Consider the following 22,268-nt stretch of genomic DNA (forward strand, 5'->3'; position numbering starts at 1 on the left):
TCTGCAAATACAGGGACAATGGAAAGCAATAAGTTTGTTTTTTTTTTTTTTTTTTGCAAGCCCACAGGGATTTGGTCGGATGGCTGACGGGGTGGGAGGGGAGTTGTCTGAGCTTTTATTTAAGCGCTTGTGGGATCGGGGCTGCCTCTAGCAAGGCTCGCACCGGGTCAAGATGGGGGCGTGCCTGAGCCACTGGCTTCCCTCCACAAAGTAGGCCCGGGCGGGCTGGGTTCGGCCGGAAACCTACCTAAGCAGAAAGGTGCACGCACACCTGGCGCGGAAGGCGACGACAAACGGGGTCGAGGAGGTGGTCGCGCCTGACACAGATCCGGGGACAGGACAGATGCCTGTGCCGGAGGAGTCAGGTGCACAGCGCGACTCTCCCCGGCAAAAGCACCCTCCCCGCCTACCAGTGACCTAATTACTGGGTGCCAGCCGCGCCCAGAAGTGGGGGCGGTCACTCCAACCAGGCTGCCACTCCTGCCTCGAAAGATGCGAGAATTCCACTCAATCCCCGCACTGTTGTCCCGTGGAGAAGCCGTGGGGTCGTGACTCTTGTCTCTTTAACCGCGCTGCCAAGCGCCCTGTGAGGACCTGAGGGGTAGCGTCCCAAAGGCCTCCTCAAGGAAACACGTGTCAAGCAGCCTAGAGGACCCCTCCTCCCCCAGCACAAAAAGAAACCCGCCACCCCCAACACACACACACCCACCCGCGTCCCGGACTGCGCCTGCGCCGGCCCCGCGCCCGCGCCGGCCCCGCGCCCGCGCCTCTTGGGGCGGAGAACTCCGGGGTGAGCCCAGGCGCCGATGTGGGCACTGCGCATGCTCGGACCCGGGTCCTCTTCCCCACCCCCCTTCTCTCCTCAGCGGCCCCTTCTTTCGAAGAAACCACGCCCTAAAGGCGAAGGCCCCGCCGTTATCAGCCGGCTCCTTCGCGCCTGCGCTTTGTCCCCTCGTTTGCGCCCCGATTCCGGCCGTGCGCCCGACCAGGGTCCGCCGTGTGGCCGCGCCGCTCGCGTCCCGGTCTTCTTTTTCCCGGTCCGCGGCCCACCGCCTCCTGACGCCGCGTGACGTCACCACGCCGGGCAGCCGCCATTACAGAGCCGAGCTCCCGGAGCTAGGGCGAGCGGAGGAGGCGCAGCGGCCGGCGGCCGGAGCAGTGAGGGGGAGCGTCCGCGGCCGGTAGTGAGCGACCGCCAGCCGCCTAGGAAGTGCCGTCCCCGGGAGCCGGCGGGCGGCGTGTGCGTGTGGCCCGTGTGCGGGCGGCGGCGCGGGAGCAGCGCAGAGCGGCAGCCGGTCGGGGCGGGCGGCATCATGGACGAGAAGGTGTTCACCAAGGAGCTGGACCAGTGGATCGAGCAGCTGAACGAGTGCAAGCAGCTGTCCGAATCCCAGGTCAAGAGCCTCTGCGAGAAGGTGAGCGGGCTGCGGCCCGGCGGCGGCGGCGTCCGGGAGGAGGGTGCAACATGGCGGAGGCCGCCAGCCGGGGCCCCCGTCTCCCCGGCCGGCTCCCGGGCCTGGCCGGCCGCGGCTCCCGAGCGACCCTACGCCCCCTGCCTCCCGCGCACGGATTGGCCGATGTCGCCGCCTAAAATGGCGTCGTTCACCCGACGCCGGGCCTGGGGGAGCCCCTGTGATGAAGCTGGGGACGGCTGGGGTCCCGGGTGTGCGGTGCGTGATGGGGTGTTTCTCTGTCCCAGGCCTCATTCTGGGGGTGTGGGGAATTTGGGGGCCGCGCTTTCCGCTGCACCCCCAAAAGGCGCACTGTGGGGGATGTATCCCCCCCACCGAGCCTGCCTGAGGGGCCCAGCATGACCGGCACTTCGGGGGGCGTGGGGATTGTGTCGGACCCACCCAGGGTTTTTACTTCAGAAACCACTTGGGAGGGTGTCTGTAAGAATTTAAAAATAAGTCTCTAACCTAGTTTCTGCGAAGGTCATGGTGGTAGTTGGAGGGGGGACGAAGTAGAACTACTTTTTCGTAGTTGCAAGACATGGAGGATTCGGTGAGTCATACTACATAAGGAGCTTCTGGATTGGAAAGCCATTGTAACCTGTGATTTATGCGCTGACTCAAGTGGGGCAGTGTGGAAACCCTTCTCCAAGCTTAACATACTTGGCATTTGGCCATTTGTTTATAAAATGAGCAGCGTAAACGGGAAACAAGGCGAGTTTTGGTCCTCCTCCTTTGAAATAGTTACATGTTTGTCTGGGGCAGGGCTGGAAGGTGGTCGTGCCAACACTGTATTCCAGACATTGCACTTAATGTTTAAATCATTTCCCCTACACATGTTGAAAATGGAATGTTGTGGCCCACGGAATGAGATTAGACTTTGTGTTTTGTATTTCCACATTCTGTTTTGGTTTTCCCTGGGAGTTGGATAAACAGGTATCCATTAAGTGTGCCATCCCTTTTCATTCTTGTAAGTTGTCTGCGCTACACAAAACACTGATCTCCCGCTTTGAACGCTTTAATTGCGCTTTTTCCACAATTAGCACACAATCATCAGCTATTTACATTGTGTATTGGTGGAAGGAATTTTAAGAGAGCTGTTATGCTGGCTTGTTTGTGGGTAGGTGTGAAAATTGGGTTCCTGTGTTTAATCTCTTAAGACAAGAATTGTGTTGTGAAGCATTAGATTTTAGCTTAGATTTATTTATTCCCAATCCTGAAGAAAACTCTACTGGTGAGACAAGCAGATTATCTTAAAACCGAATGCTAATGTGTCCGGTGTGTTAAACTTCCTGTTTATTGTCATGGAGTCCCCTCAGATTGTGTGAGATTACCCTTTTGAAATGGGTATTTGACCAATTTGCCAAAGGTAGGATTGGGAGAAGAGAGTGTGTTTATTGGCATTCTCCAAAAGTAGAACAGAATCTAAGAGTTCTTTTCAGGAGATATTCCCCATTTATCCCAGTGTTCAGGTTGGCCCTATTCTGCTTGCTTCTACACTGTATATAACCCAGCCGACGTAGTCAGGAAATAGTGTTAGGCCCAACTGGGAGAAATGCTCTTGACAATGTTAGAGTTGAAGGCCTCATAAGAGTGAACATTTGGAACATAAAAGCGGCCAGCATGCTGGCTTGGCAAGGTAATCATCCACTTCCAAGCACCCATTTCTCATATGGGCACCAGTTCATGTCCTGGCTGTGCTTCACTTCCCATCCAGCTGTCCGATTTTGGCCAGGGAGAGCAGTGGAGGATGGCCCAAGGCTCCCATGTGGAAGACCTGTAAGAGCCCTCTGGCTTCAGATCACTCATCTCCAGCCATTGTGGCCATTTGGGTGAGTAAACCAGTGGGTAAAGACCCCTTTGTGTAAAACTGTTCCAGATGGCCTCCACAGCCAATGCTAGGACAGGTTAAAGTCAGGAGCTTCATCCAGGTCTCTGATGTGGGTGTCAGGACCCCCAAAACTGGCACCATGTTCTATTTTCCCAAGCCATTTGCAAGGCACAGGATCTGAAGTAGAGCAACTGGAACTCTTGAACTGGCATCCATTTTATTGGAAAGAGAGATCAGGTTTACAGAGAGAAGGAAAGACACAGAAAAGAGGTCTTCTATCTGCTGGTTCACTCCTCCAATGACTGCAATAGCTGGAGCTGAGCCAGCCTGAAGCCAGGAGCCCAGAGCCTCTTTCTGGTCTCTGATCCAGGTACCTGGTCCCAAAGCTTCAGGCCGTCTGCTACTGCTTTCCCAGGCCACAACTAGGGAGCTGAAGGGAAGCTGTGGTTTAAAGTGTGCATGATTTTTAGTTTGGTGTTTTCAAGTCTTACTAAATATGTGGAGAGTATTGTTTGGTAGATCTTTCTCCAAAGGAGTTGTGTACCCAGACATGTTTTTTGCAGTTGCTATGCAAGTGCTTGAAATGGGTAGTATTTGTGTGTATGTGTTTGGCTCATTTCCATGGAATTAATTTGGAATTGTGGGCCCGGTGCCGTGGCCTAGCAGCTAAAGTCCTCGGCTTGAATGCACCAGGATCCCATATGGGCACCGGTTCTAATCCCGGCAGCCCCACTTCCCATCCAGCTCCCTGCTTGTGGCCTGGGAAAGGAGTTGAGGACGGCCCAAAGCTTTGGGACCCTGCACCTGCGTGGGAGATCCGGAAGAAGTTCCTGGTTCCCGGCTTCAAATTGGCGCAGCACCAGCCGTTGCGTTGCGCTCACTTGGGGAGTGAATCATCGGACGGAAGATCTTCCTCTCTGTCTCTCCTCCTCTCTGTATATCTGACTTTGTAATAAAAATAAATAAATCTTTTTTAAAAATTTCGAATTGTGAGGACAGGTAGGGGATGCATGTTAAGAAAATTGTACTTTCATCATACTTTTTTCACAGCTGTTGTGCTTAATGGTTAGAAAGCAAAAGTTCTGCACGCACCAGAATTCCAGATGGGCACTGGTTCTAATCCCAACAGCCCCACTTCCCACTTCAGATCAGCACAGCTCCAACCATTGTGGCCACTTGAGTGAATCATCGGATGGAAGATTTGGGGCGGGGGCTGTGGGGGGGAGCAAAGGCTCAGAAAAGTAAAGGACTGCAGATGGTATAGGTTTGTGGATAGCAGTCCCAGTGTTCTGTCGCTTCTGAGAGCCTTTCATTTGGAGGTATAGTGTTGTGATAGGCAAAGCAGTGGGTGTTGTGATGCAGGGAGGGGTCAAGCCCCATTGCCTGTTCCTCTGTGCCGGCATTCCAGATGGTAATACTAGTGCAAGGCCGGGCTACTCTGCTTTCCATCCAGCTTCCTGCTGATAACCGGGCAAATCAGAAAGCAGTGGAGCACCCACGTCCTGGCCCAGTGCTGGCCATTGAGGCCACTCGTAAAGTAAACCAGTGAATGGAACATCTGTTTATTTCTCTCCCTTGTTGTTTCTTCTTTCAAATTAGTACATTTTTTTTTAAAGATTTATTTTTATTGCAAAGTCACATATACAGAAAGGAAGAAAGAGAGGAAAATTTTCTGTCCGCTGATTTATTCCCCAACACAGCGACCAGAGCTGAGCCGATCTGAAGCCAAGAACCAGGAGCTTCTTGCAGATCTCCCACACGGGTGCAGGGTCCCAAGACTTTGGGCCATCCTCGACTGCTTTCCCAGGCCACAAGCAGGGAGCTGGATGGGAAGTGGGGCAGCAGGGACATGAACTGACACCCATATGGGATTCTGGTGCCTGCAAGGCAAGGACTTAAGCCACTGAGCTACCACACCGGGCCCAGATAAATCTTTTTTTTTTTTTAGACAAGACGGATAAGATTGATCCAACTGAATTGTAGGATAAGTACTGTAAGACGAAGTGTCTTTCTTACTGTTTTTTTGAAAACTTCCTTTTCATGTCTTACACTGTTATTTCACTTTGTTCTGGAAATGGTCATTATTCTTCAGCTTTAGACCCAGCTAACTACATTTGTTCCTAAAATGAAATTGGTGAGTTGAAAAATCCTGGATAATTTTCTGTGTATTCTAAGATGGTATAAATCATGATCCAGAGACTGCGCTCTAAAAAATTTTATTAGGGTATAACTGACTTGTGTATTTTTAGCCGCATCATTTCCAGTCCTGTGTGTGTGTCAGTGTCAAGATCTGCCAGCCATGGGCAGTGCTGCAGTTTTAGGGTAACTTAATAAGAAAACAGAAAAAATGAACAGTCTGTTCATCTGGAAGTGAGGCAGCTGGGACTGGAACCAGTGGCCATAATGTGATGCTGGTGATGCAGGTGGCCCCTTCATCTGCCAGGCCATGGTGCGAGCCTCAGAAAGAAATATTTTTTTATAGAAAGTCTGTCAGGAGAAGGTGAATCTCATGCTGTACAAAGGGGAAGGTGTTTGTTTTAAATGGCTTTCTGCTTCTGGAGCAGAGGTAACAGGCTAGGCTCAAAAGGGAGAGCTCTCTAGCTGCTAATCAATGTCTGGAATTTAGAGTCTGAAAGATAGTTAAACCACAGTCAGCTAGTAGTTGTTTGCTTTCTTCACACTGCAGTTACTGCTTGGTAATGGTGTGTTGTTGTAGGTTGTGGTTGCAGTGAATACACAGAGTGGGGCAGAGCTGTCTTATCTGAATCCTGGTGTTTTCTAAACCACATGTGGTGGCTGGACATTGGCTTCTGGCCTCCCCATTTTCTGCACAGTGCACATCTTACACCTCAGGTGAGAGTGCTCAAAGGTTTCAAGCCTTTGTTCTAGGCTGCCTCTAGGAGTCAGACTGAGTAAGTTGTTGTTCTGAGGGCATGTAAAGTGGTTCACAAAGATTCTAAACTGTTAGTGATTCTGTTAGTGAGAATGATACTGTTTTTGAAAATCATTCAACCACTGTTAAGCCCTTATTGTATTTTTTCACTAGTTATGTAAATAGCAATATCTCATTGTGTGAAGATTTGTAAGTTTGGTTTTTGCTGTAATTGCTAGTTTTGGGTAAGTCAGGAGGTTGACCTCATAATTGTCCCAAGGTAGGGAGTATTGTGGAATATCTGCTGGGGAGACTGAGTAACTTCTCTGTTTGCCATCCTCTATAAACCAGCAGTAATGTCCTCTCTCTCTGTTGGCTGGCTTTGGCTTAAGTAGAGTTTTAGTGTAGGAAGGAGCTTTACAAACCATCTAGACTTAAGCCCGGTGGAACAGCCTAGTGGCTAAATCCTCACCTTGCATGCACTGGGATCCCATATGAGCACTGGTTTGTGTCCTGGCTGCTTTACTTCCCACCCAGCTCCCTACTTGTGGCCTGGGAAGGGAGTAGAGGATGACCCAGATCCTTGAAATCCTGCACCTATGGGGAGACGTGAAGGAAGCTCCTGGCTCCGGGCTTCAGATCAACTGAGCTCCTGCCATGGTGGCAACTTAGAATGAACCAGAGGATGAAAGCTCTTTCTCACCCTGACTGTGTAAATCTGATCTGCCTTTCCAATTAAAAAAAAATCTTTTTTAAAAATGAACTCAGGATCCCGGCACGGTAAAATTGTGGCCAAAGTCTTTGCCTTGATCGCGCCAGGATCCTATATGGGCGCCAGTTTTAATCCCGGCAGCTTCACTTCCCATCCAGCTCCCTGCTTGTGGCCTGGGAAAGCAGTCAAAGATGGCCCAAAAAGTCTTGGAACCCTGCACCTGCGTGGTAGACTGGAAGAGGTTCCTGGCTCCTGGCTTCGGATCGGCGCAGCACCGGTCATTGCGGTCACATGGGGAATGAATTTTTGGATGGAAGATCTTCATCTTCCTCTCTATATATCTGACTTTGTAATAAAAGTTATAAATTAATCTAAAAAAAATGTTCCCAGTGCAGTATCCTAGTGCCTAAAAAAAGTCCTCACCTTGCATACTCTGGGATCCCACATGAGTGCTGGTTCATGTCCCGACTGCCCCGCTTACCTTTTAGCTCCCTGCTCGTGGCCTGGGAAAGCAGTAGAAGAGGGGCCAAAAGCTTGGGACCCTGTATTTGCATGGGAGACCCGGAAGAAGCTCCTGGATTCTGGCTTCGGACCGGCTCAGCTGCAGCCATTGTGCCACTTGAGAAGTGAATCAGCAGACAGAAATCTTCATCTCTTTCTCTCCTCCTCTCTGTATATCTGACTTTCCAATAAAAATAAATAAATCTTTTTTTAAGAATTAACTTATTAGGGCCAGTGCTGTGGCAGAGCCAGATTAACCGTCTGCCTGCAGTGCCAACACCCCAAAGGAGCACTACTTTTTTGAGTTCTGGCTGCTTCACTTTTTTTTTTTTTTTTAAGATTTTATTCATTTTATTACAAAGTCAGATATACAGAGAGGAGAGACAGAAAGGAAGATCTTCCGTCCGGTGACCCACTCCCCAAGTGAGCTTCAGCGGACCGATGCTGCGCCGGTGCGAAGCCGGGAAACAGGAACCTCCTCCAGGTCTCCCACGCGGGTGCAGTGTCCCAATGCAGTGGGCCGTCCTCGACTGCCTTCCCAGGCCACAAGCAGGAAGCTGGATGGGAAGTGGAGCTGCCGGGATAAGAACCGGCACCCATATGGGATCCCGGGGCGTTCAAGCTGAGGACTTCAGCCGCTTGGCCACGCTGCCGGGCCCTGTTTCACTTTCCATCTAACCTCCCTGCTGATATCCTGGGAAAGACATGATGGACAGCCCAAGAGCTTAGACCTTTGTTCCCATATGGAGGACACTGAGGAAGCTCCTGGCTTTGGCCGGGCTCATCCCCAACTGTTGTGGACATTTAGGGGAAATCAGCAGATAAAAAGCTTTAGTCTCTCCTTCCCTCTGACTGCAGAGTTAGAGGTCAAGTCTGATACTTCACTCCCCAGATGACTTCAGTGGTGGCTTACCTTGCTGTGCCACACTGGAAATATTTAATGCATGTGCTTGTATAGGTTGTTTGATAGTTATAGATTAAGCTCAGTTTCTAGCAAGTGAGACAGAAAGCTTAAAAGAAAACCAATTATCCCTTTTGGTCTGAAGCAAAGGTGGAAAATAGCAAAGCAACAAAATATTTTAATACAACTTTAGAATATCCTTCATTCCTGATAGTTTCTTGCAGCTACGTCCCAGGTCTTAAATATGAATAGAAAAAATTTTAATTACAGTCATACAGGTGTTAATGAAAATTGAAATGCTTCATGAAGTACTAGAGGTATCTATTCAGTATAATTAATATGTAAGACAGTAGTGTGGAGAAGGTTTGGTAGTTGAATATAATTAACTCAAGAGTCATTTGCTTTCAGGGCTAGTAATAGATCCTGTCTTATTATATACCCTTCCCTCTTAGCTGTATACAGAAAATGACATGTTAAAGAAATCTTACCTTTTATCTTACATAGGAGAGGCAGAAAGATCTTCCATCCACTGGCTCACAGCCCAAATGGCTACAACAGTTGGAGCTGAACTGAGCTGATTCGAAGCCAGGAGCTTCTTCCAGATCTCCCACAGGGGTTTAGGGTCCCAAGATTTTGAGCTATCCACCACTGCTTTCCCAGGGCACAAGCAGGGAGCTGGATGGGAAGTGGGGCAGCCGGGATTAGGACTGGCACCCATATGGGATCCCGGCACGTTCAAGGCAAGGACTTTAGCCACTAGGTTACCGTGCTGGGCCCAACATTTTTGTTAATAAAATATAATTTGGTTGACTTGATTAATTGTTCTTTGGACCTGTGGAATTTGGTGAGAAAGCTTTGTGCAACAACTTCTGATTTTAGAAGTTAACATCGTTCCCTTAAAACAGGTATTTGGGTGCCTCATCCGTATTAGTGTGTCTGGTTGGAGTCCTCCAGCAGATGCTGGCCCTGTCAGCTGGGCTCCTGTGTTATGCTGTCTGTGTCCCTGCCTTTAAAGTAGTGACAAGGAGTCTTTTCATGGTTAGTTTCTATTCCATGTTTTTAGGGCAGTCTGGTCCTATCGGCCTTTCACTATACAAATCCTGAACATGTCAGTCAGTGCACTTGATACGGAATGTGCTGTCAGGTAATGTGCATGCCTTTGTGTACAGAGACTCTGTACCCCCATTCCCTGCCCGCTGCGCCCAGGATGAAGGATTGTTCAGGTCTGTTTGATGCGTTGTGAGTGCTCTGAGATACATTCCTGAAAAGCAGGCTGCCGGAGGCCCTGCTTGGGGCTTAGCACATTAGGGCACTGCTTGGGACTCTGGCATCTTGTATGTAGGCCAGCTTGAATCCTGCATGCTCTGTGTGCTCTCCAATCCCCTGCTACCCCTTCCAACCCCAGGAGACCAGTGAAGGTCCGGCTCCTGGCTGCAGCTGGGCCCAGCTCCAGCCGTAACAGCCATTTTGGGAAATGAACCAGTGGATGAAGATCTTTCCTTCTCTCTGTAATTTGCATTTAAAATAAACATACATGAAAGAAAAACAGACTGCAGGCTTCTGAACAGTATTAACTCTAGCTTAAATGCTCAGAAGAATATTTGTGGGTTTTTCTTTATGGTTATTTATTTGGAAGGCAGAATTACAGATAGAGAAGAAAAGATAGATTTTCCATCTGCTGATTCACCTCCCAAATGGCCAGAAGTAGGCCAGTTCAAAGCTGGGAATCAAGGCTTCTTCCAGGTCTCCCCTTTGAGAGTGAGGGTGCTCCAGCACCTGGGCCATCGCAGGGCAGTAGTAGGGAGCAGGATCAGAAGTAGAACAGCAGGACTTGAACCTAGCACCCATGTGGAATGCTGGCACCACAGGTAGAGGCTTAGCTTGCTGTGCCACAACACTGGTCCTAGAAAATGTCACACTGTATATATAAAATATATACACAGTTTTAGAACACTATTGGTGGTTATTTTGCCCGAGGGAAGTGGATTGTGGAGGAGGACAAAGGAGATGTTCAGGTTTATCTATGCCAGAATGTCTTAGAAAGATGAAGTGAGATTTTTATTGTTTGTTTTTGTTTGGGGGTGGGGGTAAGTTGAGTTTTAAGAATACAGTGTTTGGGGCCTGGCGCGATAGTGTAGTGGTTAAAGTCCTCACTTTGAAAGCGCCCGGGATCCCATATGGTAGCCGGTTCTAATCCCAGCAGCCCTGCTTCCCATCCAGCTCCCTGCTTGTGGCTGGGAAAGCAGTCAAGAATGGCCCAAGGCCTTGGGACCCTGCACCTGCGTGGGAGATCCAAAAGAGCTCCTGGCTCCTGGCTTCAGACTGGCTCAGCTCCAGCTGTTGCAGCTCCTTGGAGAGTGAACCATCGAAGGAAGATTGCCTTTCTGTCCCTCTTCCTCTCTAGATCCACCTTTCCAGTAAAGATAAATCTGTAACAAAAGAAATAGTGTTTGGGCTCCATCATGATGGCTGTTTGGCTAAATCCTTGCTTTGTACGCACCAGGATCACATATGGGTGCCGGTTCATGTCCCAGCTACTCCATTTCCCATCCAACTCCTGCTTGTGGCCTGGGAAAACAGTGGAAGATGGCCCAAAGCCTTGGGACCCTGCCACCGCATGGGGGACCCAGAAGTTCCTGGCTTCAGATCAGCTAAGCTATGACCACTTGAGTGAAGTAGTGCGTGAAAGAGCTTTCTCACTCTCCTCTCTGTAAAACTGCCTTTCCAATAAAAAGAATATATATATATAGAGAGAGAGAGAGAAAGAGAGACACAGACAGGACAGACAGTCATTGGGATTTGCATAAATTGAAGTAAAAGCGTTAGCAATGTAAGCTTAATTTTTCTTTTATGATATAAATAATTTTTTGTAGGTATCAGTAAGAAACTTCAGGTAGTTCTGAATGGCAACTCTATTGTTCAAACACGTAGGTCCCCAGAGATGTGCTCAGAATATAAACTTAAGCAAGGATTAAATGTGAATGCTGCATTGGGACAGGATTTACCTGATGTGTGACTTTTTTTTTTTTAACATCATTGTCTTTTTAAAACTGGACACATTTCTTTGAAGTAGCATCTGTCATTCACAGCTGTTCCCATTAGTGTGTATCGCTAAGCTATTGTGTCAGGCCCATAAATAATTTTTTTTCTTAAAAGATTTATAAAGGGCCTGGTATAATAGCCTAGTGGCTTAAAGTCCCTGTCTTGCATGTGCTGGTATTCCATATGGGTACTGGTTTGTATCCCTGCTTGTGGCATGGCAGAATAGTAGAAGATGGCCCAAAGCCTTGGGACCCTGCACTCACGTGGGAAGAAACCCAGAAGCAGCTCCTGGCTTTCGATTGGCTCAGTTCCTGCCTTTGCGGCCATTTTGGGAGGGAACCAGCAGATGGAAAATCTTTCTCTGTCTCTCCTCTCTGTAAATCTTCCTTTCCTATAAGTAATAAATCTTTTTTCAAATATTTATTTTTGTTTGAAAACTTATCAAAGCCATAAGCAGGGAACTAGATGGGAAGTGGAGCAATTGAGACATGAACTAGCCATGCTGGAATGCCGATTCTGACAGGTGGATTATTCACCTGTTGAGCCACTGCGTTGGCTTGAAGTTCTTAAACTTGGTTGCAGCTAGGAAAACTTTTTTTAATAAAGATTTATTTTTATTGTAAAGTCAGGTATAGAGAGGAGGAGAGACAGAGAGGAAGCTCTTCATCCAATGGTTCACTCCCCAAATGACCACAAAGGCTGGAGCTGCGCCAGTGGGAAGCCAGGAGCCAGGAACTTCCTCTAGGTCTCCCACGTGGGTACAGGGTCCCAAGGCTTTGGCACTTTTTCTACTTTTTTCCCAAGCCTCAAACAGGGAGCTGGATGGGAATTGAGGCCACTGGTATTAGAACCAGCACCCATATGACATCCCAGCGTGTTCAAGGTGAGGACTTTAGCCACTAGACCATTGTGCCAGGCCAGGAAAACTTTTTAAAAGGATTTATTTATTTTTATGGAAAGGCAGATAGATTTACTTACAGAAGGAGAGACACAGAAAGCTCTTCTATCTGCTGGTTCACTCCCCAAATGGTACAACAGCCCAGAGTTGAGCCAATCTGAAGCCAGGAACTTCTGAGTCTCCCATGTGGGTGCAGGGTCCCGTGGCTTTAGGCCATCCTCGACTGCTTTCCCAGTCCATAAGCAGGGAGCTGGATGGGAAATGGAGCAGCCAGCTAGGACATGAACTGGCACCCATATGTGATCCCAGCATTTGCAGGGTGATGATTTAGCCAGTTAAGCCGTTATGCCAGGCTTGCAGCTAGGAGAATTTTTTAAAATATTTGGATCCCCTGCTGAGATTATAACTTACTTGTTTCCAGTGTTCCATGGTTGCATAAATCCAGTCCTTGTCATCCTTGCTTGTCTATTGAAATAGAGTGAGGAACTAGCCCTGCAGTGGTCTCTATTACAATTCATTTTGGCAATTTATTTAAGGTTTTTCCTTCCCTAATTAACTTCTCACATTCCTTTTTAACCTTTGCCAACTGCACTTCTTGCTGGTCTTTCTCCCGTTGCAGGGGATAGGATGCCTCCTGTTCGCTGTTATCTCCAGGGGCTAGCACAGGTCCTAACAGTACATTGGAGTTTTTGGACTAAGTGTTTAGTAAAAGAAGCACAAGTGTTTATTTTGATCACTGAATTAATATAACAAAAGAGTTTGTGTGTCTTGGTATAGAGATACAAAAATAGGAGCAGAAAAAAATTGCTCAAAAATGTTAAAAATCAAACTGCTAAGTGAATTTTTTTTTTAAGATGTATTTGTTGATTCATTTGAAAAACAGAAGAATGCGGTATGGGAGTGGTGAGATCTTAAACTGACTCCTCCCCAAATGGCTGACCTCAAGAACCTGAAACTTCACTTGGGTCTCCCATGTGGGTGATAGTGTCCCAAGCACTTGGGCTAGGGCCATCTGCTGCTGTCCTTCCAAGCATTTTAGCAGAGACCTGGGTTGCAAGAGCAGATGGAACTTGAACTGGCTCTTCACCTTGGAGTGTTCGTGCGTCAGCAGTGGTTCCTAGTGAACTTGGCTAGATGGCAAGTTGATAGGTTTGAGCACTGCTGTCACATAGAAGTGCGCTGTGCATCCTGGTAGCGTGTGTTTTGCTGGTTATCAGATATGAGGCAGCCAGTAGAATGAAGTCTGGTCCTATCTAGTTTTATTTTTATGAGGTCATAAATTCTCGCAATTTTATCTTAAATTGAGCTTGCCTCTTGAGCTGCAGTAAGTATAATTCATTGTATCTTTGTTAATCCCATTATATACTAAGTGTATTACTTTATTGTTCTCTCTGTAGGCTAAAGAAATTCTCACAAAGGAATCCAACGTGCAAGAGGTTCGATGTCCAGTCACTGTCTGTGGAGATGTGCACGGACAATTTCACGACCTAATGGAACTGTTTAGAATTGGTGGCAAATCACCAGATACAAATTATTTGTTTATGGGAGATTATGTTGACAGAGGATATTATTCTGTTGAAACAGTTACACTGCTTGTAGCTCTTAAGGTAATAACTTTAGGTTATGTTTGTTTATTTCCAACTGGGTGAGAGTTCTCTTGAATGTTCTTTGTTTCCAGTAATTTATGTATTTTTTCTATTGTCTGCTAAATTTTAGAGCAGATTTCTAGCAAAAATTTTTATATTGAGGAATGCAGATAATTCAGGTTTTAGGTTTATAGTGGTCTACATTCCAAGCAAGGGGAAGGGACACAACGGACAAAGGAGATTGTTTGGACAATGTTAGAACACTGGCAAAATAGAAATTTAGTTCAGATATAGAGAGGATAGTGTAATTGCATCCCTAGTTACTTTTGAAATGTTATAAAGGTGCAAATGAACCAATGTCAGAATACTATTTTCTAACAAATGTTGGGATTACAGGAATAAATTGAAGAGTAAAACATGTTTATGAAGGTAAATGACAGCATTATCTTTAATATAAAACTATCCAAAAATTATGGTTTATTGAAGTGGAATAGTATTAGAAAAGCAGTGTGACAGGTTGCAGCATAAACTACTGTTAGGTAATTAATACTGGACTTATGAAAGTGTTGGGCACAATTCTGAAGACTTTTGTGTTACAGTGCATCTGTAAAATGAAGGTGTTGGACTGGGCAGTAGAAGTGTGCATTTTAGTGCTCAGAGGAGGGAATTTGCTACCTTTGAGAATTTGCACGCAGCAATATAATGGACTCAGTTGTGTCCCCTCAGAATTCCTGTGTAGAATTTCAGCCTGTGTTACTTAGCTCAGTCAGTAGGTGACTATTTGGAGTTCCACAGAGGTGCTAAAGGTAGAATGAAGTCATGTGCAGGGACTTTAATCCACAGTAAATATCGGTGGCCTGGTAAGAGACAGGACACCAAAGGAAGAGGATGAGAAAACAGATGGAGAAGTATGTGTAAATCAGAGACCAGGGTCTTCAGAGGAAACCAACTCTGCTAACACCCGGATTTGGGGCTTCTGCTTCCAGAACTGTGAGGAACTAGGTTTCTACTGGTGAAGCTGTCTGCTCTGTGGTGTTTTGTTGCTGCAGCCCTAGCATACAATAGTGGGGAAAGTGCTCCTTTGCACTAGTGATGCTGGGACACATGGATCAAAGTGAATTGCAGACCTGAAAGCAAACACTATGGTTATGTTGATTCTGGAATTAAACAACAAAATCTTGCTGGCCTTGGGTTAGACAGACTTCTTAGATAGTTAGCTGAAGCATAAGCCATAAAACATTGAAAAGTTGGGTTTCATAAAAATTAAGGGATTTTGTCATTGGAAAAATATAACTGTTCTAAATTTTTAAAAAGAATTTCTTAATATAGTTGATAATTTACAAATGAGAAATACTTGAATAGATTTCACCCCATCAGATACATGAGTGGTCAGTAAACACATGAAAATGTATGCAGCATTGTTAGTCATCAGGAAGATGCAGATTAAAGTCACAATGAGATGGCATTTCACATGGCTGGCACCATCAAGTGTTGATGAGGATGCAGAGAGTTGAGTATCCAGTTCATTGCTAGTGAAATGGTGAAATGGTCTAGCCACTTGGAATGACAGTTTGTCAGAAAGTTAAGCCTGTACCTGCTAAGCAAATTACTTCCCTAAAAGTTTAAGAGAAATGAAAGCATGTTTACTAAAAGAAAAATTCCTACCAACCAAAAAGCAAAATAAAATGAAAACGGAAAATATCAGAGAAGAATTGGTCACCAGTTCATCCTACTGGTAAATACAGAATCTGGGTAGCCATACTGTGGAAGGGAAAGAAACTACTGAGCCATGTGCTGCAACACAGATGAACCACAAGCATATTCTAAGTTGTATTGAGTGCAGAAGACTGTATTTAAAAACAAATTATTCCAGTTTTGTGAGATTTCTAGAGAAGAGTTTTCTGAGAGACTGAATTCTCTGGATGCTAGGAACATGGGCGTGGGGAGTGAGAGAGCACACAGACAGGAGGAAATCCTGGGGTGATAGAAAGGTTCCAAAACTGTTTGTGATGAATGCTTTATAACTGTATATACTAGAGACATCTGAGCTGGGAAGAAAATGAATTCTGAGTGTAAAGTTGGTAGTGTTGGTGATAGAGGGAATTTGATTTTGCTTGGTATTTGGCAAATACCTCTTAAGCTTAAACGTTTAAACTTGTTTCTGGAACTGTGATTTCCGTTTGCAGTAATGGGTGTATGTGTGTAATTTTTTTTTTTCTCCAACAAAATCAGTATTCTGGGATTCCCTGCAGAAGGTTTTCTGAGTTGTCCCTTGGTTTTTGAAAACTGTCTGATGCCCCATCTGTCCCCTTCGGTTCAGGTTCGTTACCGTGAACGCATCACCATTCTTCGAGGGAATCATGAGAGCAGACAGATCACACAAGTCTATGGTTTCTATGATGAATGTTTACGAAAATATGGAAATGCAAATGTTTGGAAATACTTCACAGATCTTTTTGACTATCTTCCTCTCACTGCCTTGGTGGATGGGCAGGTATGTGCTTTTTAAAAAAATTTTTTGTTTGTTTTTTTGAAATGTATTTATTTGAAAGACGGAGTTAGAGAAAGCTTCCATCCTCTGGTTCACTCCCCAGGTGGCTGTAACAGCCAAGACAGGGGCTTCACCCACTTCTCCCACTTAGGCACAGGTGCTTGGGGCATCTCCCTCTGGTTCTCCACTTCCGTTAATAGGGAGCTGGATTGAAAATGGAACAGCATGAACACAAACCAGTGCCCATATGGAATGACAGCATTTGAAGTGGTGGGTTAACTTTTTGTGCCACAATGCTGACTTCAAAATCATGTTACTGTTGGTTTTGACCATCTATTTTTGGGGCTGGCGCTGTGGCATAGTGGGTTAAGCTGCCACCTGTAGGGCCAGCATCCCGTGCAGGTGCTGGTTCAAATCCAACTGCTCTCCACTTGACAGTACAGCACCTTGCTAATTCGCCTGAGAAAACAGCAGACCCTAGCTGTTTACTTTGGGAAATGAAGCAGCAGATGGAAGATATTTTTCTCAGTCTGTGACTCTACCTTTCAGATGGATAAAATCTTTTAAGAAAAAAAGAATCTGCTTTTGTAATATTTAGATGCCAATGACTTTTGTCTCTTCCCCTTTGGGATTTTTATGGCAGAGCTAGTTATTTATTTTCACTTTATTTGAAAGGTAGAGAGAAATCTATCTACTTGTTCACTCCCCAAATACCTGCAACACACAAGGCTGGGTCAAGCCAAAAACAGGAACCTGAAATACCGTTCAGAAATCCACATTGGGTGGAAGACACTCGAGTACTAGAGCCATCATCTGCTTCCTTCCCAGGATGTACGTTAACAGAGGAGCTAGGCCTTGGAGCAGGTGCTCTCTGGCCTGCAGCTTCCCACCTGGCGAGTTGAGGGCTGCATCACCTCCCTGCCTGCAGAAGCTCCTTTGGAGGATAGCCTGGGTGCAGCAGAGGTGGTTTATCTGGAAGGAGGAGTATGTTCTCACTGGTTTAGAGTGGGCTGGGGCAAAGAGGAGCTCTGCAGACCGAAACCTCACTCAAGGCTGTGGGATGGGGACTGCTGCCTGCAGCTTAGTCGAGCAAAGTCAAAGTTCCTTTTAGGTGAGACCAACATTTTAATCCATTCTTTTCCAGATCTTCTGTCTGCATGGGGGCCTCTCACCATCTATAGATACACTGGATCACATCAGAGCACTTGATCGCTTACAGGAAGTTCCCCATGAGGTATGACTAGCATCTGGTCATCTTTTCTTAAGAGGATTCTGGCTGAGCTCATTGTGTGTCCTCTGTCACCTGGTTCTCGAGAACAGCAACCTGAGTTATGTGCACACTTGTCAGCCCTGTGTTCAAGAAGCTGATGCAATCACGACAGTCATGGAATTGGACTCATTAGGAACTTGTCTCTGCACAGCCTTTGCCTTAGCCACTTGTCTGTACTGCCTGACACTGACATTTGCATAAGGTAGACGATTCAATAGTTAGGGCATGTTGATCGCTTTTGGGATACATTGGTCAGCTGTGTCTCAAAGACTTCTGGAAAGTGTCTTATTCAGCATATACAGTAACTGCAAGATCTTTTGCCACACTTTTGGTAAAGCTGCTCAGAGAAGAGTAATCTAGTATAGGATCCAAGCTCTGATGAATCACTCGGGTCATTTGTTAAGCATTTTTGTAAAGGTGTTTCTAACTGGAGCTTGCTTCTTAGGGTCCAATGTGTGACTTGCTGTGGTCAGATCCAGACGACCGTGGTGGCTGGGGTATATCTCCTCGAGGAGCTGGTTATACCTTTGGGCAAGATATTTCTGAGACATTTAACCATGCCAATGGCCTCACATTGGTGTCTAGAGCTCATCAGCTGGTGATGGAGGTGAGTTCTGTTCTTTGAAGCATGATTTGCTTTTTATTGAACTTAAGGGTAGGTAATGGTACTAGGGCATTTTATAGATGAATCCTGTGAGTGGGAAATGGCATGTGCTCTTTCTGACAAGTTTTGTTGTTGTAACCTGACTTTTCAGTAGATTCACACTAGAATTCAAAATCTCAGGCCTTTAACAGAATGAGTCGCAGAGTTAGCATGTCTCTTTTACAGACTGGGAACTGCTTAGAATTTAAGGAAACTGAGGGGTATATAATTTTAGGATCTGTCCATTTTAACTTTATAGAAGGGAAGAAATAAAAGGTGTTTCTAGTGGTCCTTTGCTTGGTACAGTGACAAATGGTGTGAAAGGAATCAGGACAAACAGGCCAAGGTTCTTGGCATAGAACATAAACAGGCTTTTTTTTTTTTTTTTTTAAAGATCGATTTACTTGAGATTTTTCATCTGCTGGTTCACTCCCCAAATGACTGCAGTAGCCAGACCTGAGCTGACCTAAAGTCAGGAGCCTCTTTCAAATCTTCCACGTGGGTGCAGGGGCCCAAGCACTTGGCCATTCTCTGCTACTTTCCCAGTTCCTTAGCAGGGAGCTGGATCAGAAATGTAGCAGCCAGGACTTGAACCAACACTCACTTAGAATGCTCACATCACAATGAGCAACTTGACATGCTACGCCACAACACTGACTGCTTCTTAGGACTTGAGGACATCGATTTCCTTTTTTCTCTTCTGAGTGGAGTCCCATTTGGTTCTATAAATGAAAGAATAATGTATGTATTTTCTTTTTCCTTTTAGGGCTATAACTGGTGCCATGACCGGAACGTAGTAACAATTTTCAGTGCTCCAAACTATTGTTACCGCTGTGGTAACCAAGCTGCCATCATGGAACTTGATGACACTCTCAAATACTCTTTGTAAGTCTTTTCTCCTGATGTCCCAGCACCCTCACTGAATGTTGGGCTTCACTGGGAAACTGAAGGGTTTGAGCACTCCAATTAAACCAGATTCCCGCTTGAGACTTTTTTTGGGACCTGTGCTATGTTGAAACATAACTAGAAACTGATCTGTCATTTGCCCACCATTATATGGATTGCTGGGATTTTAACTTTTGAGCGTATGTGTTTCTTACTGTGTTAGTGAAGTATAACCTATGAACAAGACAAGATTGCACTGTAAGTGCTTTAAAAATGTGTTTAGTAGGAAACGATCTTAGAAGGAACCTTAACCTCTGGCTGAAGATACCTCGGTTCTTTTGAAGGGAATGCAGCTAGAAGACCCTCTGACTTTGATCCAGTACAGCAAAGTTCCTTTTTTTTTTTTTAAAGATTTAAAGACCCTCTTCCGGGTCTCCCCCTTGGGTGCGAAGTCTGAAGGCTTTAGACCCCTCCACTGCTTTTCCAGGCCATAGGCAGGTAACTGGATGGGAAGTTGAGCAGCCAGGAAATTAACCAGCACCCATAGGGATGCCAGCAGGTGCAAGGGGAGAATTTAGCCACTAAACCATTGTGCCGGGCTGGAGAGTTTCTTAAATTAGAACAAAGTGAAATGGAATAGGAAAATAAGTATAACATTGAAAGAGACACTGTTGATTTTGGTTGCCAGTACCTGCATGTCTTGAAATGTAAACAAGGAAATTTCTTGTTTTTCAGCTTGCAGTTTGACCCAGCACCTCGTAGAGGCGAGCCACATGTTACTCGTCGCACCCCAGACTACTTCCTGTAATGAAATTTTAAACTTGTACAGTATTGCCATGAACCATATATGACCTAATGGAAACGGGAAGAGCAACAGTAACTCCAGAGTGTCAGAGAAATAGTTAACATTCAAAAAAAACTTGTTTTCACACGGACCAAAAGATGTGCCATATAAAAATGCAAAGCCTCTGTCATCAACTGCCGTACCCACTTAGAGTGAACCCGCTCATTGCATGCTGAAGCGACATTGTTGGTCAAGAAACCAGTTCCTGGCATAGCGCTATTTGTAGTTACTTTTGCTTTCTCTGAGAGACTGCAGATAATCAGATGTAAACATTAACACCTCGTGAATACAATAACTTCATTTAGCTATAGCTTTACTCAGCATGACTGTAGATAAGGATAGCAGCAAACAATCATTGGAGCTTAATGAACATTTTTTAAAAAAAATAAGTACCAAGGCCTCCCTCTACTTGTGAGTTTTGAAATTGTTTTGTTTCTTTTCAGGGATACCATTTAATTTAATTGTCTGGTTTGTCTGCTCTCAGTTTATTCTGTCTCAGCTCTCAGCCCTGTGTTCTTTGTTGTTGTCAGAATCTGGTGAGTTGTTTTGGATGGAACTGTCCCCTCCCCCACCCCTCCTGTAAGATGATGTTACTGCACAAGAGCACTGCAGTGTTTTTTCATAATAAACTTGTGAACTAAGAACTGAGAAAGCCAGATTTTAATTGTATCAATGGGCAAGACTGGTGCTGTTTATTTGAAGAGATAATTGATAAGTTTGTAAAATTCTAGGTACAGAAAAGTGAAAGGCCACTGCATTATGTCTCTGGTAACTCCTTCATATTCTTAAGATTAACTTGAGGCTTTTATTTCTATTCCATATAACACAACTTGTCTGATGTGTTCTTTGTGGGTTGTTGCTGTATGTTAACTAGTCTGTAAGAGAGGAAATGTGCGCTGCCTTAGTAAGACACATTCATGAAACCATATAACTTGTTTCTGTTCTGAAATAGAGCTTAACGAACGAAGGGTTTGTCTGCGCAGTGCAGTTTCTGGTTATGAATATATTGCTGTATGTATTACATGAACTCAAATGGTTGGCGGACTGGTACATTTTAAAAATATTTGTACATTATTTGTTGACTCATGTGATCTTAGAGTTAAATTTGTCTCAGAAAAGAAAGAAAGCTGTTAAAGTACTAACTTGTGTTAAGTTCTTTGAAGTGGTGTTAGTGCAACTGCATAGAAGATTATTGTTGGGTTGTGGCTTAGTGTTAATGCACGTTCCCTGTAAGAGTGGCATTCCCAGCAACAGTGCTCAGCATTTCAATGAGTTTGTCCTCTTTCATCCTTTGGATAGGATTAGAGGTTAAATTAAGATTGGATATTTTAAACTCCCAGGTTAAACTTCTGAATACTTAAGCATTACTCGAATGAGTGTAGTAAATAAAAATTTCCTTGATTTGTATTCTGTGTGGAATTTGGCCCAACAGAGAGATGTCAGCACTTCTGTTTTCTGAGGTGCTGGTGGGACACACACACACACAAATTCAAGGTGGGGGAGGTATGTGTAATGGAGATCCATTCCTTTACTTATTTACTTTGTCATTTTGTTCTTTTTCTGAGCAAATAGCTTACCTTTGTGCAGTAGTGATCTTGACACCGTTTGGCTGCTTCTTAGGTGCTGTGATTCAAATATTGATTAAAGGATTTCTGTCTTAGCAGTGAGATGCATATATACCGTCAAGCACAAATGTGCTGACATTAACCTTGCAGTTAGCAGATCAGAGGTTTGTATAAGAGCTGCCTAGGTTTCAGAATGATGACTGAAGTCTGACATAGTTATCCACTGGTAGAGAATGGGCCTTGACTGTCTCCACTGGAAAGTGTTAGGCTCCTGCCCACTTAGGAAATGGGTAGGAAAAGTCTGGTTCCTAAGTGATTTCCCCTGCATATCTGTTATCCTTGTTGGATGAAAATCACTAAATTGACTGGGTGATACTGTTTTCAATTAACAATAGTCGTGCCTCAGATAAACCTCATTGGCTAAGATACTGCCACTGTGCAAAGCTGGATGATACTGTTGATTTCTCTGCTAGTAACACTTTAGGATTTTCCTGAAAAACCTTGAGAAATCTTGTTACTCTATAAATAAACATTGGTCAAGACTTGGAGCAGACTACTTCAGACCTCAAAATGAAAATATTTGCAAGGCATAGTTACAGTCAGAGAGAGGGAAAGCTAGATCATGCATCTTGTGGTTCAGTCCACAGACTTCTGTGACAGCCAGGCAGAAGCCAGGAGCTTCTTCCACGTCTGCGAAATGAGTATGGCAGCCCAAGTACTTGAGCCATCCCTTGCTGCCTTTCAGGTGCTTTAGCAGGGAGCTGCATGGGCAGTGC

The 22,268-nt window shown here is 45.3% G+C and overlaps 1 protein-coding gene and 1 non-coding gene across 3 annotated transcripts; one reads left to right on the forward strand and one right to left on the reverse strand.

Annotated features, from left to right (window-relative positions):
* The first annotated feature begins 830 nt into the window (after positions 1-830).
* Positions 831-21,069, forward strand: PPP2CA (protein phosphatase 2 catalytic subunit alpha). 2 transcript variants are annotated; one of them, XM_004586408.4, is made up of 7 exons: positions 831-1,415; positions 13,606-13,815; positions 16,115-16,288; positions 17,430-17,519; positions 18,001-18,162; positions 18,965-19,083; positions 19,819-21,069. In XM_004586408.4, the coding sequence occupies exons 1-7, from the start codon at positions 1,314-1,316 to the stop codon at positions 19,889-19,891; spliced, it is 930 nt and encodes a 309-aa protein (XP_004586465.1). In that variant the 5' UTR covers positions 831-1,313; the 3' UTR covers positions 19,892-21,069. The 2 variants fall into 2 exon arrangements, with proteins under 2 accessions (XP_004586465.1, XP_058533297.1); XM_058677314.1 differs by lacking the exon at positions 831-1,415 and adding an exon at positions 1,650-1,670.
* Positions 21,070-21,796: 727 nt separating this feature from the next.
* Positions 21,797-21,938, reverse strand: LOC118760157 (U4 spliceosomal RNA). The gene has a single exon (XR_009247242.1). It is a non-coding gene; the product is annotated as a U4 spliceosomal RNA (small nuclear RNA).
* Positions 21,939-22,268: the final 330 nt, after the last annotated feature.

This window comes from Ochotona princeps, chromosome 19 (assembly GCF_030435755.1).
Source record: "Ochotona princeps isolate mOchPri1 chromosome 19, mOchPri1.hap1, whole genome shotgun sequence".
Classification (NCBI taxonomy): Eukaryota; Metazoa; Chordata; class Mammalia; order Lagomorpha; family Ochotonidae; genus Ochotona; species Ochotona princeps.

Coding starts and splice junctions, on each gene's coding strand:
- PPP2CA (XM_004586408.4), top strand. CDS start 1,314: ATGGACGAGAAGGTGTTCACCAAGGAGCTGGACCAGTGGATCGAGCAG. Junction 16,289..17,429: donor CTGCCTTGGTGGATGGGCAG/GTATGTGCTTTT, acceptor ATTCTTTTCCAG/ATCTTCTGTCTGCATGGGGG. Junction 19,084..19,818: donor GACACTCTCAAATACTCTTT/GTAAGTCTTTTC, acceptor CTTGTTTTTCAG/CTTGCAGTTTGACCCAGCAC.